The sequence below is a fragment of the Nicotiana tomentosiformis genome, chromosome 3, assembly GCF_000390325.3.
Source record: "Nicotiana tomentosiformis chromosome 3, ASM39032v3, whole genome shotgun sequence".
Lineage (NCBI taxonomy): Eukaryota > Viridiplantae > Streptophyta > Magnoliopsida > Solanales > Solanaceae > Nicotiana > Nicotiana tomentosiformis.
Window position 1 is genome coordinate 106332848 of NC_090814.1, and position 21161 is coordinate 106354008.

Sequence of the window (21161 nt, forward strand, 5' to 3'; positions counted from 1 at the left end):
TGTGTACCTCAATTTTCTCGGACTAGGACTCCACTTACCGCTACCTCTGATACTGCTAAATACAAGTAAAACTATTCATTTGCCCTTGGCGTGTGAAGCAGCGGCGGGCCCGATAAGTACCGTTTAAGCTCTTCCAAGGCCTGTTGGCATTCCGGGGTCCATGTGAAGTTATTTTTCTTTCTTAGCAACGAGAAAAATCGGTGGCCCTTATCGGAGGACCTCAAGATGAATCTCCTCAGGGCGGCCATGCGCTCGGTTAACCTCTTCACGACCTTTATGTTGTCTACTACCGTGATTCCATCGATAGCTTCGATCTTGTCGGGATTAATCTCGATTCCTCGATTGGATACCATGAATCCGAGAAACTTGCCTGACCCGACCCCGAATGCGCATTTTTCGGGTTCAGCCTCATGTTGTATTTTTTCAATATACTGAGAGTTTCCTGTAAGTGCTTCAAATGGTCCTCTGCTTGCAGGGACTTAACTAGCATGTCATCAATGTAAACTTCCATAGATTTCCCTATTTGTTCTTCGAACATCCGATTTACTAGGCGTTGATAAGTGACACCAACATTTTTTTAATCCAAATGGCATTACATTATAAGCAGTAGGTACCATACTTAGTGATGAACGAGGTCTTTTCCTGATCATCTGGGTTCATTTGTATTTGGTTATACCCGGAATAGGCATCGAGAAAACTGAGGATCTCGTGGCCGGCCGTGGCATCGATCATGTGATAGATATTAGGCAAAGGAAAAGAATCCTTGGGGCATTCTTTATTTAGATCTTTGTAATCTACACACATTCTAAGTTTGTTTCCTTTCTTAGGGACTACTACTATGTTTGCTAACTATTCAGGGTATTTTACCTCATGGATGGACCCTATTTTAAGAAGCTTGGTTACCTCGTCTTTGATGAAAGCATGTTTGACCCTGGACTGGGGTCTTCTTTTTTGCTTCACCGGATGGAACTTCGGGTCTAAGCTTAGTTTATGGGTGGTGATTTCCGGTGGGATCCCTGTCATGTCGAGATGGGACCAAGCGAAACAATCCATGTTAGCTATAAAAATTGAATAAGCCTTTTCCCGAGCTCGGGATTTAACCCCGTGCCCAGGTATACCTTTCGTTCGGGCAAATGTTCAATTAGTATGATTTGCTCCAGCTCTTCGACTGTTGATTTGGTAGCGTCGGAGTCATCGGGGACTATGAAGGATTGAGGGACTCTATAATCATCATCTTCGTCAGTCCCCTGCTTCTCTAGTTGGGTTGAGTCCGATGTTTGTGATTGCTATTTGGCCTCCTGTTTTCCTTTCGAATTTGACCCCTTCGTCGATGAGAGTGTTGATATCAGAATCACTTCGTTAACAGCAAACATTTCCTTTACGGCGGCATGTTGTGGATCCATGGTCTCCCGAACGGGGCGTTATACCTCATGTCGCCCTCGATCATATGGAACTTCATCTTTTGGATGGTACCGGCCATGTTTACTAGCAAAGTTATCTCACCCTTAGTGGTTTCACATTCCATGTTGAATCCGTTTAGCACTCGGGCCGCGGGCACGATTTGGTCTTGTAGATCGAGTTATTCTACGACCCTCGATCGAATGATGTTGGCTGAACTATCTGGATCAATTAACACATGTTTAACTTGGGTCCTATTCATGAGTACAGATATTACCAGTTCATCGTTATGGGGTTGTATGATTCCGTCTTCATCGTTGAAGGATAAGGTTCATATTGGTATGTAATCTTGAGCCCGAGATCGCTTTTCCTTTGTGATCGACACCTTAGTGCATTTTAACACTGGCCCTTGGGGAACATCGATCCCTCAAACAATCATGTGAATAACGTGTTGCGGGTCTTCTTGCTCATTTTTTCTGTTGAACTCTCTATTTTTAAATGATTCTTGTCCCGATCGCTTAGAAACTCCTGAAGGTGCCCTTCATTGAATAATCGAGCTACTTCTTCTCTTGACTGTCTGCAATCTTCCATTTGGCGGCCATGGGTGCCATGATACTTACATACTTGATTAGGATTCCTTTGGGTTGGATCTGTCTGCAGAGATCGGGGCCATTTAGTACCCTTGATGCGTCCGATAGCCGATACGATGGCGGATGCATCAACATTGAAGTTATATTCTGATAATCGCGGTGCTTCCTTAGGTCCGGTATGCCTGTCGAAACAATTCTTGCTCATGAGCCCTTGAGAGCGCTGGCCTCGATCATTTCTCCTTACACCTCGTACGGAGGTGTGCCCTGGTCTGTTGCCCCTACGATCTCTATTATATGGCTGGTATCGATCCCTGTTCGACCTTGGTTCTCGATCAACATCCCTTTTGGTAATGGGCCCGGAAGGAACCCCCAGCTGGTCGTCTTCTACTCTAATCTTCGATTGAATCGATTATGTACATCGGCCTAGGTAACAGTCGGGTACTCAATCAAGTTCTGCTTTAACTGTTGTGAAGCCACTGAGCTTCGTTCATTTAGCCCTTGAGTAAAAGCTTGAACGGCCCAATCATCGGCGACCGGTGGTAGATCCATTCGTTCCATTTGGAACTGAGACACAAACTCTCTGAGCATCTCGTTATCTTTCTGTATTACCTTGAAAAGGTCCGACTTCCTAGTCTCGACCTCTATGGCTCCGGCGTATGCTTTTACAAAAGAATCTGCAAGCATGGCAAAAGAATCGATAGAGTTAGGTGGTAAATTATGGTACCATATCATTGCTCCCTTTGACAGGGTTTCCCTGAATTTCTTTAATAACACGGATTTGATCTCGTCGTTCTCTAGATGATTCCCTTTAATCGCACAAGTGTAAGAGGTGACATGCTCGTTGGGGTCGGTTGTTCCATTATACTTAGGAATCTCGGGCATGCAGAACTTCTTGGGGATCGGTTTAGGAGCCCACTCGGGGGGAAAGGCTTTTGTACAAGCTTTTTGGAATCCAAACCCTTCAACATTGGTGGTTCCCCCGAGATCTGATAAACCATGGAGTTATAAGTTTCCACCTTCTTGTCGTTTGCTTCGATCTTCTTTTCCCCTGACTTTATCCGCTTTGTCAGTTCCTCGAGCATTTTTATAATTTCAGGGGTTAGTCCCCGATTCTTGTTCATTTGACCTTACCACAGCTTACCCTGTTCTATGGGTGACTTCTTGGGGTGGACCGGGCTTAGCCCTGCTCGATGCCTGGGTTTGGCTCTGCACCTGAGCTATCGCCACCTGTTGAGCTTGCAGCATTTCGAAGATCATACGTAGACTGATCTCGTCTTCTCCGATATTTTGGGTATTTCGAGCTGCATATCGAGTTCCACCATGGACGTTGTTTTCGGGACCAGTATGCTGGTTCGCGTCGATGGCCACATGTGAATTAATGCCAATTGAATCCACGGCCCGAGTCCCAACGGGGTTAGCTGGTGGCCTTACATCACCGGGCGTCACGTTGTTATTCTCACCCTGATGGCCAGATCCGTTGTCGATATGCAGGGGTAGTAATTGAGAGTTCGTCATCATTAGCCTAAAATCAAAGACACTTCAAAGAGCTAAGTGTAAAATTGTGTGTTTTATAGAGATTTGTATCAAATAACAACTATTATCCTTAGCCGCACGGTGGGCGCCAAACTGTTTACCCGAAAAATGGATAACAATTGAATTTATACGCGGCTCTAAGGATACGTGATATAACTTGGCACAAATTGAAATATATATATATATATATATATATATATATATATATATATATATATATATATATATATATATATATATATATTGAAATCAACTATAAAAGAAATAAATACAAACCAAGTGAATCAATTAGCCTTGGCCCTCAAGTTCGATCACCCTCAAACCAAGTGAAGATTCCGCTAGTATATGAACAAAGTAACCAAATATTGAAAGCCGAAAGAAGATAGTATATAGTTTTTTATTGCGTGAATGTTGTTTTTTTCTACAAATGATCAGACCCCCTTTATATAGTAGGGAAGTCCTACTCTCAATATAATTCTAAATACAGTAAGGAATCCCATGATAGATTAATTAATTGCCTCTACTTGATATGCGCAGGGATTTCCGCCGAGATTCTCGCTCAATTGCGGATATTCCGACTTTCTATTTTTTGGCTCGATAAACTTTCCTTTATCTTGGCCGATCTCGATCTTGATCCGTTTCTATTTTGCTCGATCTCGATCTTGGCCGATCTCGATCTTGATTGGTCTCTATTTTGCTCGATCTCGATCTTGATCTTGGCTGATCTTGATCTTGATCGGTCTCTGGTTCACGAGACCGGCAATCTAACTTCGCATCAGGGCTCGATATCACACGAGGTTGAATCTTGTTCTATCATGTTCCAGTCTCGATTAGTCTACGAAGGGCAAGAAATTATGTATACAATTCTGTTGAAGCTCGGTTTTTACCGTATACAATTTCGTTTCCTATTTTCTTGGGATCGGTCATTCATTATTTGTGGGAACTCACTCCCATATCAACAGAATTTCCTGAATTAGTAGAACTTAATTCAAGAAATTCTGTTGATACCATAAAAGTTGTACAAAATCCTCCCCTGCGGAGAATCTTAAGAATCTGAAACGCTATATGTAAATAACGAATTGCAGAGGTCATTTTAATTTCACTCTACCCGCGAATATTGCGCTGTTTTTATCCGACCGAATAAGTTTTTTTGGGAAGAATAGCGTGTATTGTATTGGTAGGTTAAGATTTTTACTACTTGCCTCCAATGTGTAATTTTTTTAGTTTAGATAAAATACATCGAAAGTTACGTAGATAATTATACTCGTAATTATTTGCATGAAGCCACTATGTTTAGGAAAAAAAATAATGTGGCAGGGATAGGTATAAAGATACTATAAATTTAGTCCAACTCCGAGTATGAGCAGGTTAATTATATATTGATATTTCAATAATTAAAGCGGCAAAATTTGGATAGAATACGAACTTTAATCCTTATAACGATAAAATAGAAACGCAAAAAGGTCATGAAACAATCCCAAATAGAGTTTTAAAAGGAAACAAACTCTTTATTTATTAAGGGGAGAAGGTTATCACGCTCTTGACACTTTCAACAGTCCTCAGTCTCTACGTATACTATCCTCAAATAATCCTCTAACAAGGAAATCTATATCCAGAAAATTGAGATTGAGAAAAGGAAAACAAAGGAAATTAAGAGAAGATGACTGAAGTGGAGAAGAAAAAGAGAGGATCAGGATCTGAGGGAAGCAGTAATAAGGATCTGAACGATTGGCTACCAATCACATCATCAAGGAATGCAAAGTGGTACTATTCGGCGTTTCACAATGTCACTGCCATGGTTGGTGCTGGTGTTCTTGGCCTTCCTTATGCCATGTCTCAGTTGGGTTGGTATGTTTCTCTACTACCTCTTCACTATTGCAAAATTATATGTCTCGAGACGGATCTAGGATAAGTTCTGTGGATTTCAACTTAACGAATTATTTTCAGACTCGCGCTATATATGTAGATTATGATCTGTTTTCTTCAAAATATATGCATATAATAAGATTATAGTACTCATCCTAAACTCACTTACTCTAGATCTTAACTTTGCATTCTATTTTGCTTATTGCTCTTTGAGGTTCATGAAATTAATTGAAACGTTACCCCGATTACCATACTCAAAGTTTAGGCTATTGATCATAGACAAACACGTACATAGTTATATTATGAGAGTTTAATTTGTTCATTTTCCATGCAAGGGTTACTAGCCTCCCCTTTGTTTTTAATCGGACAAACATACATATGTATAGTATTTGATTTTGGCGTGAGATATAATATTGAACATCATCGTTTTGATATGAAGAAAACCCACTGTGTTGCTTTCACTTGAATTTACCAGCTTGTTTACTGATCTTATTCTATGTGGTACTTGTTGATATATATCGAGCAGATTATTAGATGCATATATATTTATTGTAGCTTGTTTAGTGGTCTGACTCTTCCAAGTGTCAATATTTTTATACTATTATCAGTGTAGTTTAATATGCGTGATATTATTAATTACTCCATTCGTTTTAATTTATTTGAATCTTTTCAGAGTACGAGGATTAAATTGACTAATTTTCGATGTGAATTAAGACATAGATCTCTTAAATTCTTAAAGTGAAATTTACATACTTATAAACTGAATAAAAGATAATATATGTCACAATAGTTTATAACAATTCAAAATATTTAAAAACTATTTGCAAGAAATATGGTCAAAGAAAACGTTATTTGACTCCCCAAATAGTAAAATGTTCATTTCTTTTTAAAACGGAGGAATGTTTATCGTAAAATTTTAGTTATAATTAACTTAGTACATAAAAAACAGGCCATTACTAGATCTAGATGCTTCATAATTGCTAAATATTTTGTTAGTGGAGTATTAATTTCATATATACTATAATATTATGGCAGGGGTGCTGGAGCAACAGTAATGGTATTATCATGGGTGATAACATTATACACCTTATGGCAAATGGTAGAGATGCATGAGATGGTTCCAGGTAAAAGATTTGACAGATACCATGAGTTGGGACAACATGCTTTTGGTGAAAAACTTGGGCTTTGGATTGTGGTTCCTCAGCAGCTAATGGTTGAAGTTGGAGTGAACATAGTGTATATGGTTACTGGTGGCAAATCCATTAAAAAGATATATGACACAGCTTGTCCTAGTTGTAGACCATTGAAAACCACCTATTTTATCATGATGTTTAGTTCTATTCACTTCTTCCTCTCCTATTGTCCCAATTTCAACTCCATTACTCTTGTCTCCTTCCTTGCTGCCATCATGTCTCTCAGGTTATTCTTCCCCACTTAATTACCAGATTTTTCTTGCTGACTGTCCAAATCCCAATTGTAAGAAATCACCGAGTTTGTTGTTGTTGTATGCTGACCGTATAAAATAACCTAATTTTTTACACTAATAGGTCGGATAACTAATGTATTTTTTCATAAAAAGTGAGATCATTACTTGTCTAACTTTCAATATACATAAACTGTAGATTTTTTTTTTGTTTATTTAGAGTTTAAGTTTAGAGGAAAGGAATTGAATAATAATTTATTCCTATAAGTTTTTCCTACAAGGAATAATATATAATTGATTCCTATAAGTTTTTCCTAGAGAAAATCTAATAGAGCAAAAGATGTTTACACAACCACCAGATTATTGTAAAGATAATTACATGGAAGTGTACATAATGACTGAGCTAGTAATTAACCTGAGATATGAGATAGATTACTTGTAATAATATAAATAGTATCAATTTTGCCTATAAGATTTAACTTAAATAATTGTTCATCCAATCATTTAAACTAAAAATAGCCGTACAGATATATATAATTCATGTATAATATATGTATAACTATATACAATCAGTGTATAGTTTATGTATATAAAAAGTAAATGGTGAATCCCGCAACTATTTGTGTAAAGATCCCTTTTGTTTACATTCAGTTTATAGTACAAGTTAAATCTCTTTTCAAAGATTTTTCCTCTATATATTGACTTACAGTTCTTTTTTTCTGGTTATGTATATAAATTGTGCAGTTATTCAACGATAGGTTGGGGAGCATCAGTACATAAAGGAATAGCACCAGAGGTTGATTACAGTCCAAGGGCTTCAACAACAGCAGGAAGATTGTTTGGTTTCTTAAGTGCTTTAGGAGATGTTGCTTTTGCATTTGCTGGTCATAATGTTGTCTTGGAAATTCAGGCAACTATGCCTTCTTCTCCTGAGAAACCAGCCAAGAAACCTATGTGGAAAGGAGTCATTTTTGCCTATATCGTTGTGGCTTTGTGTTACTTTCCTGTGGCTTTTGTTGGCTATGCAGTTTTTGGGAAAAGTGTTGAGGATAATATCTTGATCTCCCTTGAGAAACCTGCTTGGCTTATTATCATTGCTAACGCCTTCGTTGTTGTCCATGTTATTGGAAGCTATCAGGTCAATAATCTTCTTCATTACCCTTAATTTTTTTAATATTTCGACCATCGAAACTCACTGGTCCGACTAATTCAGACACGCACAACATAGAGCCCACTAAAAGAAGAAATGCCTCTTATTACAAGAAGTTTTTTCATTCGTAAGGCTCGAATCTGTTACTTCTGGTTGAGGGTGACGGGATCTTATCCATCCTAGAAATTTTTGACAATCAGGGCATGGTTTGAAACTTTCTGGTGAATAATGAGTTCGCTCCTCAATAATTCTTCTACACTTATATTTAATCAAGTATAGAGTTTGAATTCGTGACGTGCGTCTAATCCATTTCAAAAGTTTAGCATAACATAATGGTATCTCATGCTTACTAATTGTTGTTTTATTTGCTTGATGTTGTAGGTGTTTGCAATGGGTGTGTTTGACATGGTGGAATCTTACTTGGTGAAGCAAAGGAAATTCAGTCCAACTAAAACGCTACGGTTCATTGTTCGGACTAGTTATGTTGGTATGTCACAGCATTCAACAATTTTAATGTTGATTAATTTGCTCAGTAAATTAAAGCTTGGACATAACTTATTGTTTTCTTATTTTGTGTTGTGCAGCCCTAACAATGTTTCTTGGTATAACATTCCCATTCTTTGGTGGGCTACTGGGTTTCTTCGGAGGATTTGCATTTGCTCCTACTACTTACTTTGTAAGCCAATTCTCTACCTAATTTCCATTTAATTTTTATTTCAGATAAAAAGGTCATATAACTAAAATAACATTTGTAATGAATTACAAAACTAAATCTTTCAGAAATTGACATGCGTTTACACTGTTGTTTGCAGCTTCCTTGTATCATGTGGCTTGCAATCTACAAACCTAAAAAATTTGGCTTGTCCTGGTTCACTAATTGGGTATGTTATATACAAAACTTGCAAATTAACTCTATTTGGAATTGATAAACTTTGATTGTATTAATTGCTAATAGTACTTTGTTTAATGCCAGATATGCATCATACTTGGTGTTCTTCTGATGATTTTAGCTCCCATTGGTGCCTTGAGGCAGATCATATTGCAAGCCAAGGATTACAAGTTCTATTCTTGATTGTATGGTCATCGGAAAATCTTTTAGAAAACTAGATAAACTTCCTCGTGACAAAAGATTTTTAGTATTTGTCAGACGATGTTTTAAATTAAATAATACTCCTATCTACTATCTTTTATTGTTGTAGTACTACTAGTTAATATTTCATACTATTAGACATTACTGCTTAAGGAAATTGGATTGAGATATAGCGCATATTTAGTACAACTTCATTTATAGTCTATAGTATGTAGATATGATTATTTCTGATCAAGTCTCTTATTATTTGTCAAATCTCTTAAGCTACACCGGCGACCTATAATCTAATAAAAGGATGTTTATTACACAATCTATATCTATATACTATATTAAAAGTACGAATACCCTTAGCGAAATGTCGTTCGACTTTTTTACCCTTTTTAAAATAAATTTCACATTAGACAAAATAGTCATTTGACATGAAATCAACTAAAATTTTGGTTATTAAATATTTACTTATTTGAATCATTTAAAATGTCCTAATATATTTAGAACTTTTGAAGTTTACTAAAAATATACGACTTTGACTTTTTCTACACCTTTTTACCCAAAAAAAAAACTTATCTTAGCTAAACCAATAGTTAGGAATTTGTATTTAATTTTAGTTCCTTCAAAATTGCGTAAGAAAGAATATGTATCTGTTATTGTTATGAAAAAACTTTTCTTGAAAAATTTGCTACTTATCAAGCAGTAAAAGGAAAAAGAGCCTTTGAAAACTTTCTCTTCCTTTATGTTAACCAAAAGATAGCAAAACAACATTCTATTGTTAATTTGATCCTTTGAAATATGTTCATTAACCCTATTTCTTTTATGTCAAAGTATCAAAATAATTTTTTTACGAAAAAACAAAAAATATCCAAAATGTAAATAAAAAATATATCTTTTCAAGAAGGGCCAAAATTATCCTAAAAGTATTTAGCAATTCCTAATTTAAATAAAAAAACATATATTGAGTATAATTACAATTTTATCTAATATGAAATCTACTTACGAAAAGTAAAAAAGTATCCATCTACAAGTTAAAAGAAAAAACAAAACATTCCTAAATTTCTAACGTAAATAAAAGAAAAGTAAAAAAATTGCATTCCTAAAATTCATACATAAATAAATGTGAAAAATATGTTTTCAACTAGGAATTAGATTTTTTTTCAATTCCTAAAATCAAAGTAAAGAGAAAAATATCTTTTCAACAAGAGAAAAATACTTATTAAAAAAGAAATTCTAATTACTTTTGTTATGGGATTTTTTTCCGGGAACATTGATCCTTATCAAATAAAAACTTAAGAGTCTTTTCTTAACCCTTTTTATTTATGTTTTGAATTTTAGAGATATTATATTTTTAATTTGAATACAATCTAATTTCTTTTTAAAAGGTTTCAAATCCATTCTAATTTGATGTAAGAAACGAACCATCATTACCTTTCTGTAAAATTATGTCCCTTACCTAAATATTATTCGCTTTTTTTATCCTTTAAAAACAGATTTCATACTAGATAAAACAGTCATTTAATTATTTTTTAATATTTAAAAGTTCAAAATCAAATAATTTTTTTTATATATAAAAACTTCTTATTTAAACTATATAGAATGTCCTAATATTTAGGACTTCAAATTCAATTAAAATTTACCTTACTTCAATTCTTTCCTTAAACCAACATTTATATGCTTGTGGACGTGCTTTTAGAGTTTAATGTGTATTTTTAGTCTCCAGTGTATATAATTGTTAGTCTCTTTTTCTTTTACAAATACTTTCAATAATTAATTACCTAAAATACATCACCAATGCATGTTAACTTTTTTCCTTTTTTTACTTTTAAATAGTTTTGATTTAACTTTAGGTATAAATTTCTAGAAGTCAGAATTTTCAGTGGTAATGTTAATTTAAAAATAAATTAATTTACATCCATAATATGTAAAATTCTAATTATAAATGATATTTAAACTTTAAATAAAATTAATATACTTGAAACTTTGAAATAACTATAAATTTGAAAAATTGTCCTGAGCGAACTTGATTTTGGAACTTCAAAATCGTTAATGGAAGAGTTTATCCGGAATGAATTTAAGGTAGTGTTAACTTTTATTTGATCTTGAATGTATATGTTAGAAAGAATTTAGACTTAGACCAATAAGAATCTAGCCAATATATTTTCTTAAGAAGAGGTTCCACTTATCGTATTTATAGTTTTGATGAACTTTATGTCACGACCCAAAATTTCACCCGTCGTGATGGCGCCTATCTCAATACTAGGCAAGCCAACATCACCAATAACCTACAATATCTTTTAAATACGGAAAACATCATAATTTAAGCTTAAGTGAAAATCCCACAAATACTAGGTAAAACATATTCCCAAAACCTGGTGTCACTGAGTACATGAGCATCTATACATTACAAGTCTGGGAAAATCCGGTCTATAATAATCTAAGACCAAATACAATAAATAAAAGGATAGCGAATGAGAGACAAGGTCTGCGAAACATAACAGCTACCTCTAAATCTCCGGAAAATCAATTGTGTGAAAGAATCAACATCCAATGTGCCCAGGATCACCTGGATCTGCACATAAAGTGCATGGTGTAGTATGAGTACAACCAACTCAGTAAGTAACAATAATAAATAAGGAACTGAAAGTAGTGACGAGCTTCTCAGCTAAGTCCAAATACAATACTTTCCAATCATAAAAGGGTAGTCATGCTCTCAAGTTCAACATTTAAAATTTCACAGAAAATTCATATCAAATTTGACTGAAACAGAAAATAATGTTCTTTCGAATTTCCAAAATAGTGATATATGACAGCTGAAATGCAGCAATTAATGAAATCAATGCATCATCACAGAGTAACAGTCACTCAATCCTCCCATTCACTCCAACCTCACAGTCACTCTTTTCTCACAGTCACTCGCACTCGGCACTCGCACTTAGTAGGTACCTGCGCTCACTGGGGGTGTGTACAAACTCCGGAGGGCTCCTTCAACCCAAGCGCTATATCAAACCAATCATGGCATATAACAATGAAACATGTTGCGGCGTGGAGTCCGATCCCATAAATATCCTCACAGTTAGGCCATCGGTCTCACTCAGTCATCAACTTCTCCAGTCTCTCGGGATCTCAAAAATCATGATAAGCAGCCCAACAATAATGATATAATGCATCAATAATGAATAAGAGAGACTGAGGTAAAAATGTGCAAATACAACTATGACTGAGTGCAAATAACAACTTAGCATATAATTTCATAAGTACACGACCTATGTGGATCCCAACAGTATAAACATATGATTTAAACATGATTCATAGATCAATTTCTCTAATACGGGAAAAAATGTACGGATATCAACAGATTTTTCCACTACACAATTCCATGGAATTGACCAAATCATAATTCCTACAGTGCATGCCCACACGCCCATCACCTAGCATGTACGTCACCTCAAAACCAATCACATAATATATATATACCAGGGTTTCATACCCTAAGGACTAAATTTAGAATTGTTACTTACCTCAAACCGTGTAATTCTTTATTCTGCAATGTCTTTGCCTCGTGAATTGGCCTCCAAACGCCTCAAATCTAGCCACAAATAATTCAATTCAGTCAATAAAATTTATTAAAATTAATTCCATAAGAAAATATTAATTTTTCATCAAAATCCGAAATTTAACTCAAAACTCGTCCGTAGGGCCCATGTCTCGGAACCCGACAAAAGTTAAAAAATGCGAAAGCCCATTCAACCACGAGTCTAACTATACCAATTTTTCAAAATCCGACCTCAACTCGACCCCCAAATCATCAAATCTTATTTTCAAATCCCTAAGTCCAAATTCCCGATTTACACCTCAAAAATATGTAATCTAGTCAGATTATTCGATGATAATTCAATATTATGGAGTAGAAATGATCACAAGTGACTTACCTCAAGATTTTCCGTGATTTTCCGCTCAAGAATTGCCTCAACTCGTGTTTGGAATGTCCAAAAAATGAAAAAATCACGAACCCCTCTATTTTTGTACACTATCTAGAGGTTCCGCACCTGCAAAATTTTTAACCGCTTTTGCGCAACCACTTTTGCAGATTTTCCCCCTCTTCTGCGCAAATTAATGCTTCTGCGATCCCCCACGCGCATGTGTGTGTCCGCACCTCCGAGATGCCTTCCGCATCTGCGCTCAGCCCAGCCTCCGCTTCTGCGCATCCTAGCTCACACGTGCAAGCTCGCTTTTGCGAGATTTTTGTCCGCTTCTGCGGACCCTGCGCACCTACGATGGCCATTGCGCTTCTGCATGCTTGCACCTGCGAGCCAAGTTACGCATGTGCGATTGCACCAGAAGGCAGAAACTTTAGCCTTTTCTTTTAAGTCTGAATTTGATCTGTTAATCACCCGAAACTCAACCGAGGCCCCCGGGACCTCAATCAAATATATCAACAAGTCCTAAAACATGATACGAACTTAGTCGAGTTTTCAAATCATATCAAATAATACTAAAACTACGAATCACACATAGATTCAAGCCTAATGAACTTTGAAACTTCTAATTTCTACAAACGACGCCAGAACCTATCAAATCATGTCTGATTGACCTCAAATTTTGTACACGAGTCATAAATGACATAACGTAGCTATGAAAATTTTCAGAACTGGATTCCGACCCCAATATCAAAAAGTCAACCCCGGCCAAACGTCCCAAAAATTTGACTTTCGCCATTTTAAGCCTAATTCCACCACAGACCTCCAAATAATTTTTCTGATACGCTCGTAAGTCCAAAATCATCATACGGAACTATTGAAATAATCAAAATTCAATTCCGAGGTTGTTTACACATAAGTCAATATCCGGTCAACTTTTCCAACTTAAGTTTTCAATTATGAGACTAAGTGTCTTATTTTACTCTGAAATCTTTCCGGACCCGAACCAACTAACTCGGTAAGTCATAAAATAATTGTAAAGCATAACTTGAGCAGTAAATGGAAAAATGGGGTTATAATACTCAAAACGACTGGTCTGGTCGTTACATTCTTCCCCTCTTAAACAAACTTTCATCCTCGAACTAGTTTAGAATCATACTTGGAGTCTCAAATAGGTGTGGATATTTGTTATACATCTCCTGCTCAATCTCCCAAGTAGATTCTTCGACTGGCTGGCCTCTCCACTGTACCTTCATTGATGATATGTTCTTTGACCTCAGCTTTCGAACATGCCGGACTAAAATAGCCATCGGCTCCACATATGAGACGGATCCCCGACATACTTTCGGAGCATGGACATATGGAATACTGGATGAACACGTGATAGACTAGGTTGCAAAGTAAGTTCATAAGCCACCTCTCCAGTTTTCTTAAGTATCTCAAAAGGCCCAGTATACTGAGGGATCAACTTGCCCTTCTTCCCGAACCTCAACACACCTTTCATGGGTGAAATCTTAAGTAAAACCTTCTCCCCAACCATGTAAGCAACATCACGGACCTTTCTGTCGGCATAACTCTTTTGTCTAGACTGCGCTGTGCGAAGCCGCTCCTGAATCAATTTAACCTTCTCCAAAGCATCCTGCACTAAGTCAGTGCCCAATAGCCTGGCCTCACCCAGCTCAAACCAACCCACTGGAGACCGATACCATATCCCGTATAAAGCCTCATACGGAGCCATATGAATGCTCGATTGGTAGCTGTTATTGTAAGCAAACTCCGCGAGTGGCAGAAATTGATCCCAAAAACCCCCAAAATCAATGACACAAGTGCGTAGCATATCCTCCAATATCTGAATAGTGAGCTCGGACTGTCCGTCCGTCTGAGGGTGAAATGTTGTACTCAACTGAACCTGTGTGCCCAATTCTCGTCGCACTACTCTCCAACACTGTGATATAAACTGTGTACCACAATTTGAAATGATAGACACTGACATACCGTGCAGACGAACAATCTCGCGGATATAAATCTCAGTCAACCATTCCGAAGAATAAGTAGTGCCAACTGGAATAAAATGCGCGGACTTGGTCAACCGATCTACAATCACCCAAACAGTATCAAACTTCCTCAAAGTCTGTGAGAGCTCAACTACGAAGTCTATGTTAATACGCTCCCACTTCCACTCCACAATTTCAAGTCTCTGAAGCAATCCGCCCGGTCTCTGATGTTCATACTTCACATGTTGGTAATTTAAACACCGAGCTACAAACCCAACTATATCTTTATTCATTCACCTCTACCAATAGTGCTGCGTCAAATCCTTTCGCGACATCTAGATGAATAAAGTACCGCGAATTGTGAGCTTCCTGGAGAATCAACTCACGCAAACCATCTACATTAGGCACACATAGCCTGCCCTTCATCCGTAATACACTGTCATCTCTAATAGTGACTTCCTTGGCATCACCGTGCTGAACTGTGTCCTTGAGGACAAGCAGATAGGGATCATCATACTAGCGCTCCCTGATGCGATCATATAAAGAAGACCAAGGAACCACACAAACCAAAACTCGATTCGGCTCAGAAACATCCAATCTAACAAACTGGTTGGCCAAGGCCTGAACATCCAAAGCTAAAGGCCTCTTTATTACCAGTAATTATGCTAAGATGCCCAAACTCTCCGCCCTATGACTCCAGGCATCGGCCACTACATTGGCCTTTCTGGGATGATAGAGAATGATGATATCATAATCCTTAAGCAACTCTAACCACCCTTGCTGCTGCAAATTAAGATCCTTCTGTTTAAACAGATGTTGTAGACTCCGGTGATCGGTATAAACCTCACAATGGACACCGTACAAGTAATGCCGCCAAATTTTTAAGGCATGAACAATAGCTGCTAACTCAAGGTCATGGACCAGATAATTCTTCTTATGTACTTTTAATTGTCTGGACGCATAGGTAATTACCCTACCATTTTGCATAAGCGCTGCGCCCAATACGCGACGCGTCACAATACACAGTATAAAACCCTGAACCTGTAGGCAACACCAATATTAGAGTTGTAGTCAAAGCTGTCTTGAGCTTCTGAAAGCTCTCTTCACATTCATCTAACTACCTGAACGGAGCACCTTTCTGGGTCAATTTAGTCATAGGCAATGCAATAGACGAGAAACCCTCCACGAAGCGACGATAATAACCGGCCAAGCCGAGAAAACTCCGAATCTCAGTAACTGAAGATGGTCTGGGCCAACTCTGAATTGCATCTATTTTCTTCGGATCCATCTTAATTCCTTCACTATACACTATGTGTCCTAAGAATGCCACCGAACTAAGCCAGAACTCACACTTAGAGAATTTGGCATATAATTTCTCCTCTCTCAGCCTCTGCAATACAATACCCAAGTGTTGTGCATGCTCCTCCTGGCTATGTGGGTACACCAGGATATCATCAATAAATACCACGATAAATGAGTCAAGATACAGTTGGAATACACTATTCATCAGGTGCATAAATGATGATGGGGCATTGGTTAGCCCAAATGACATCATAAGAAATTCATAGTGACCATAACGAGTTCTGAATGCCGTTTTTAGAATATCTGAATCCCAAATTTTCAACTGGTGATAACCCGATCTCAAATCAATTTTGGAGAATACCATCGCTCCCTGAAGTTGGTCAAATAAATCATCAATACGCGGCAAAGGATACTTATTCTTGATTGTAACTTTGTTCAACTGTCTGTAATCGATACACATCCGCATAGTACCATCTTTCTTTTTCACAAACAGAACTGGTGCACCCAAGGCGACACACTAGGCCTAATGAACCCCTTATCAAGAAGTTCTTGAAGTTGTTCTTTCAATTCTTTTAACTCCGCTGGTGCCATATGATACGGAGGAATAGAAATGGGTTAAGTGTCCTGCACCAAGTCAATACCGAAATCAATATCCCTGTCGGGCGGCATACCCGGCAGGTCTGCAGGAAATACATCCGAAAAGTCTCTCACAACCGGTATTGAATCAATAATATGAGTATTTACATCAACATATCTCACAAAGGCCAAATATGACAAACACCCCTTCCCAACCATACGTTGGGCTTTCAAATAAGAAATTACCTTGCTGGAAGCATAATCTAGAGAACCTCTCCATTCGATCTTCGGCAACCCCGGCATTGCCAACGTCATGGGTTTTGGCATGACATGGAGACAACCAATCCATACTCAGAATTACATCAAAATCAACCATACTGAGCAGTAAAAGATTAACTCTAGTCTTCAGTCCCCTAATAGTTACCACACAAGACCGATATACATGGTCTAAAATAATAGTATCGCCCACCGGCGTAGATACACGAACTGGTGAAACTAAGGACTCACGGGGCATATCCATATAATGAGTAAAGTACGATGATACATACGAATAAGTAGAACCAAGGTCAAATAATATAGAAGCTTCCCTGTGGCACACTGAGACAATATCTGTGATAACTGCATCTGAGGCAACGACATCTAGCATGGCAGGAAAAGCATAAAATCGGGCATGACCGCCACTTGATCGGTCTCCCCCTCTTAGGCGACCCTTGCTGACTGACCCCCACCCCAAGCTGGTTGGGCGGGTGGTAAAGTAACTGGTGCTGAAGTCGTAGTCTGACTCCTTTGCTGCACTGGACCTCCCGAGTGATGAGGACACCGCCTCCACAAACCCCCGCACTCAAAGCAGCTCCTCGATACTGGTGGTGGTGCTGACTAAATCGGACCCCGAGAACCACAATAACTGCTAGAAGCACCCGATGCAAATGAACCCTGAACTGAAGGGGCACGAGATGAACTCTAGGCTGGAAGGGCACTAGGAGATGACTAACCCATATGAGAACTGTATGAACCATGGCTGGATGATGCACCACGGTGAACTGGACGACTCGTTTGTGCGTGTCTATAAGGACGACCTCTACCACGGTAAAACTGACCCCCTGAAGGAACACCGCTGAAATCACCTGGACCACGAGGCCTCTTGGCCTCCCTCTCTCCACGCTCCTGACTATGGACCATCTTAATCTGCCGAACAATGCCAACTACTTCATCAAAAGTAGCACCAGATACCCTCTCCCGAGTCATAAGTAATCGCAGCTGATATGTGAGGCCATCAATGAACATCCTAATCCTCTCCCTTACAGTGGGAACCAACCAAGCTGCGTGACAAGCCAACTCTAAAAATCTCATCTCGTACTTCGTCACAAACATGCCATTCTGACATAACTGCTCAAACTGTTTGCGCAGCTCCTCTCTGCGATACTGCGGCACGAACTTCTCCAAAAAGAGAACAAAGAACTCCTGCCATGTAAGTGGTACTGCACCAACCGGCCTGCGCCTCTCATAAGCCTCCCACCATCTGAAGGCAGCTCCAGAAAATTGAAAAGTAGTGAACTAGACCCCACTGGTCTTCAAAATACCCGCTGTCCAAATCATCTGTTGGCACTTATCTAGAAATCCCTGAGCATCCTCTGACTCAGCACCGCTAAATGATGGAGGTCGAAGACTCCCAAATCTCTCAAGTCTTTTCTGCTCATCATCTGCCATAGCAGGGACTACCGAGGCCTGAGCAGCTGCAACTGGTTGGGCTGGTATTGCCCCCGGTATCTGAAGTCCCTGTACTACCTGATCTGGAGTACGGGCAACAAGGGTATGAGTGCCTCCCCCAGCCTGAGAAGTGACAGGTGCGGCCTGAGCCGAAACCACCTGAGCAAGACCAGTGCAAAATGTCAATATCTTGGCCAAAGTCTCCTGAAAGCCTGGAATCTCTATGGGCACATGTGGTGCCTGGGCTGGTCCTGTCGGCTCACCTATATCTGGAATCTGCTCTTGAGCTGGAGCAACTGATAGTACTACAGGTGATGGCCCAACTATGGTACGAGCTACACCTCGACCTCTACCTCTGCCCCAACCTCTACCATAGCCCCGACCTCTCGCGGCCCTAACTGGTGGCACTGGTGGCTGACCGTCCGATCCGGTAATACGTGTCCTCACCATCTGTGAGAGAATAGAATAAAAGAACTTTAGTTTCCGGAATCAACAAATTCGCATGACAGAGTACAAGAAAGTAAAATTTTCCTAAGGGTTCGGCAACCTCTCAAAGATAAATACATACGTCTCCGTACCGATTTGCAAGACTACTAAACATGCTCATGACTCGTGAGACCTATGTAACCTAGGCTCTGATACCAACTTATCACGACCCGAAATCTCTCCCGTCGTGATGGCGCATATCTCAATACTAGGCAAGCCGACATCATCAATAACCCACAATATCTTTTAAATACAGAAAATATCATAATTTAAGTTAAAGTGAAAACCCCACAAATACTAGGTAAAACATATTTCCAAAACCCGGTGTCACTGAGTACACGAGCATCTATACATTACAAGTCTGGAAAAACCCGGTCTATAATAATCTGAGACCAAATATAATAAACAAAAGGATAGGAAAGGAGAGACACGGTCTGCGAAACATAGCAGCTACCTCTGAATCTTCGGAAAATCAATTGTGTGAAAAAATCAATACCCACTGTGTCCGGGATCACATGGATCTGCACACGAAGTGCATGGTGTAGTATGAGTACAACCAACTCAGTAAGTAGCAATAATAAATAAGGAACTGAAAGTAGTGACGAGCTTCTCAACTAAGTTCAAATACGGTACTTTCCAATCATAAAAGGGTAGGCATGCTCTCAAGTTCAACATTTAAAATTTCACACAAATTTCATATCAAATTTGACTGAAACAGAAAATTATATTCTTCTGAATTTCCAAAATAGTGATATATGACAGCTGAAATGCAACAATTAATAAAATCAATGCATCATCTCAAAGTAACAGTCACTCAGTCCTCCCATTCACTCTTTCCTCACAGTCACTATTTCCTCACAATCACTCATCACTCTGCACTCGCATTCAGCACTCGCACTTAGTAGGTACCTGCACTCACTGTGAGTGTGTACAAACTCCGGAGGGGCTCATTCAGTCCAAGCGCTATATCAAGCCAATCATGACATATAACAATGAAACATGCTGCGACGTACAGCTCGATCCCATAAATACTCTCACAATTAGACCCTCAGCCTCACTCAGTCATCAACCTCTCTAGTCTCTCGGGCTCTCAGAAATCATGATAAGCATCCCAACAACAATGATATGATGATCAATAATGAATAAGAGAGACTGAGGTAAAAATGTGCAAATAGAACTGTGACTCAGTGCAAAACAACAATTTAGGAGATAACTTCACAAGTACACGACCTCTATGGGTCCCAACAGTGTAAACATATGAATTAAACATGATTCATAGATCAATTTCTCTAATACGGGGAAAAAAGTACGGCTATCAATAGATTTTTCAACTATACAGTTTCATGGAATTGACTAAGTCATAATTCTTATGGTGCACACTCACACTCCCGTCATCTAGTATGTGCGTCACATCAAAACCAATCACATAATACATATACCAGGGTTTCATACCCTAAGGACCAAATTTAGAACTGTTACTTACCTCAAACCGTGTAATTCTTTATTCTGCAATGTCTTTGCCTCGTGAATTTGCCTCCAAGCGCCTCGAATCTAGCCACAAATAATTCGATTCAGTCAATAAAATTTATTGAAATTAATTCCATAAGAAAATATTAATTTTCCATCAAAATCCAAAATTTAGCTCAAAAATCGCCCGTGTGGCCCACGTCTCGGAACCCGACAAAAGTTACAAAATGCGAAAGCCTATTCAACCACGAGTCTAACCATATCAATTTATCAAAATCCGACCTCAACTCGACCCCCAAATCATCAAATCTTATTTCCAAATCTCTAGGCCCAAATTTCCGATTTACACCTCAAAAATATGTAATCTAGTCAAATTATTCGATGATAATTCAATATTATGGAGTAGAAATGATCACAAGTGACTTACCTCAAGATTTTCCGTGATTTCTCGCTCAAAAATTGCCTCAACTTGTGTTTGGAATGTCCAAAAAATGAAAAAAATCATGGACCCCTCTATTTTTGTACATTGTCTAGAGGTTCCGCACCTGCGAAATTTTAACTGCTTTTGCAGATTTTCCCCCGCTTCTGTGCAATTTAATGCTTCTGCGATCCCCCACGCGTATGCATCTGCGCTCAACCCAGCCTCCGCTTCTGCGTATCCCAGCTCGCAC

General features: G+C 38.6%; 1 protein-coding gene across 1 annotated transcript; it reads left to right on the top strand.

Moving 5' to 3' along the window:
- Nucleotides 1–5030: 5030 nt before the first annotated feature.
- On the top strand, nucleotides 5031–9207 carry LOC104108678 (lysine histidine transporter 2-like). The gene is made up of 7 exons (XM_009617771.4): nucleotides 5031–5369; nucleotides 6423–6806; nucleotides 7555–7948; nucleotides 8342–8447; nucleotides 8545–8636; nucleotides 8773–8841; nucleotides 8934–9207. Exons 1-7 carry the CDS (start codon nucleotides 5182–5184, stop codon nucleotides 9030–9032), a joined length of 1332 nt encoding a protein of 443 aa, XP_009616066.1. The 5' UTR covers nucleotides 5031–5181; the 3' UTR covers nucleotides 9033–9207.
- The last annotated feature ends 11954 nt before the right edge of the window (nucleotides 9208–21161 follow it).

Excerpts from the sequence above, each read along its gene's own strand:
- LOC104108678 (XM_009617771.4), top strand. The coding sequence starts at position 5,182 with ATGACTGAAGTGGAGAAGAAAAAGAGAGGATCAGGATCTGAGGGAAGC. Across the intron at positions 5,370-6,422 it reads GCCATGTCTCAGTTGGGTTG|GGGTGCTGGAGCAACAGTAA; the intron begins GTATGTTTCTCT and ends ATATTATGGCAG. Across the intron at positions 8,842-8,933 it reads TGTCCTGGTTCACTAATTGG|ATATGCATCATACTTGGTGT; the intron begins GTATGTTATATA and ends GTTTAATGCCAG.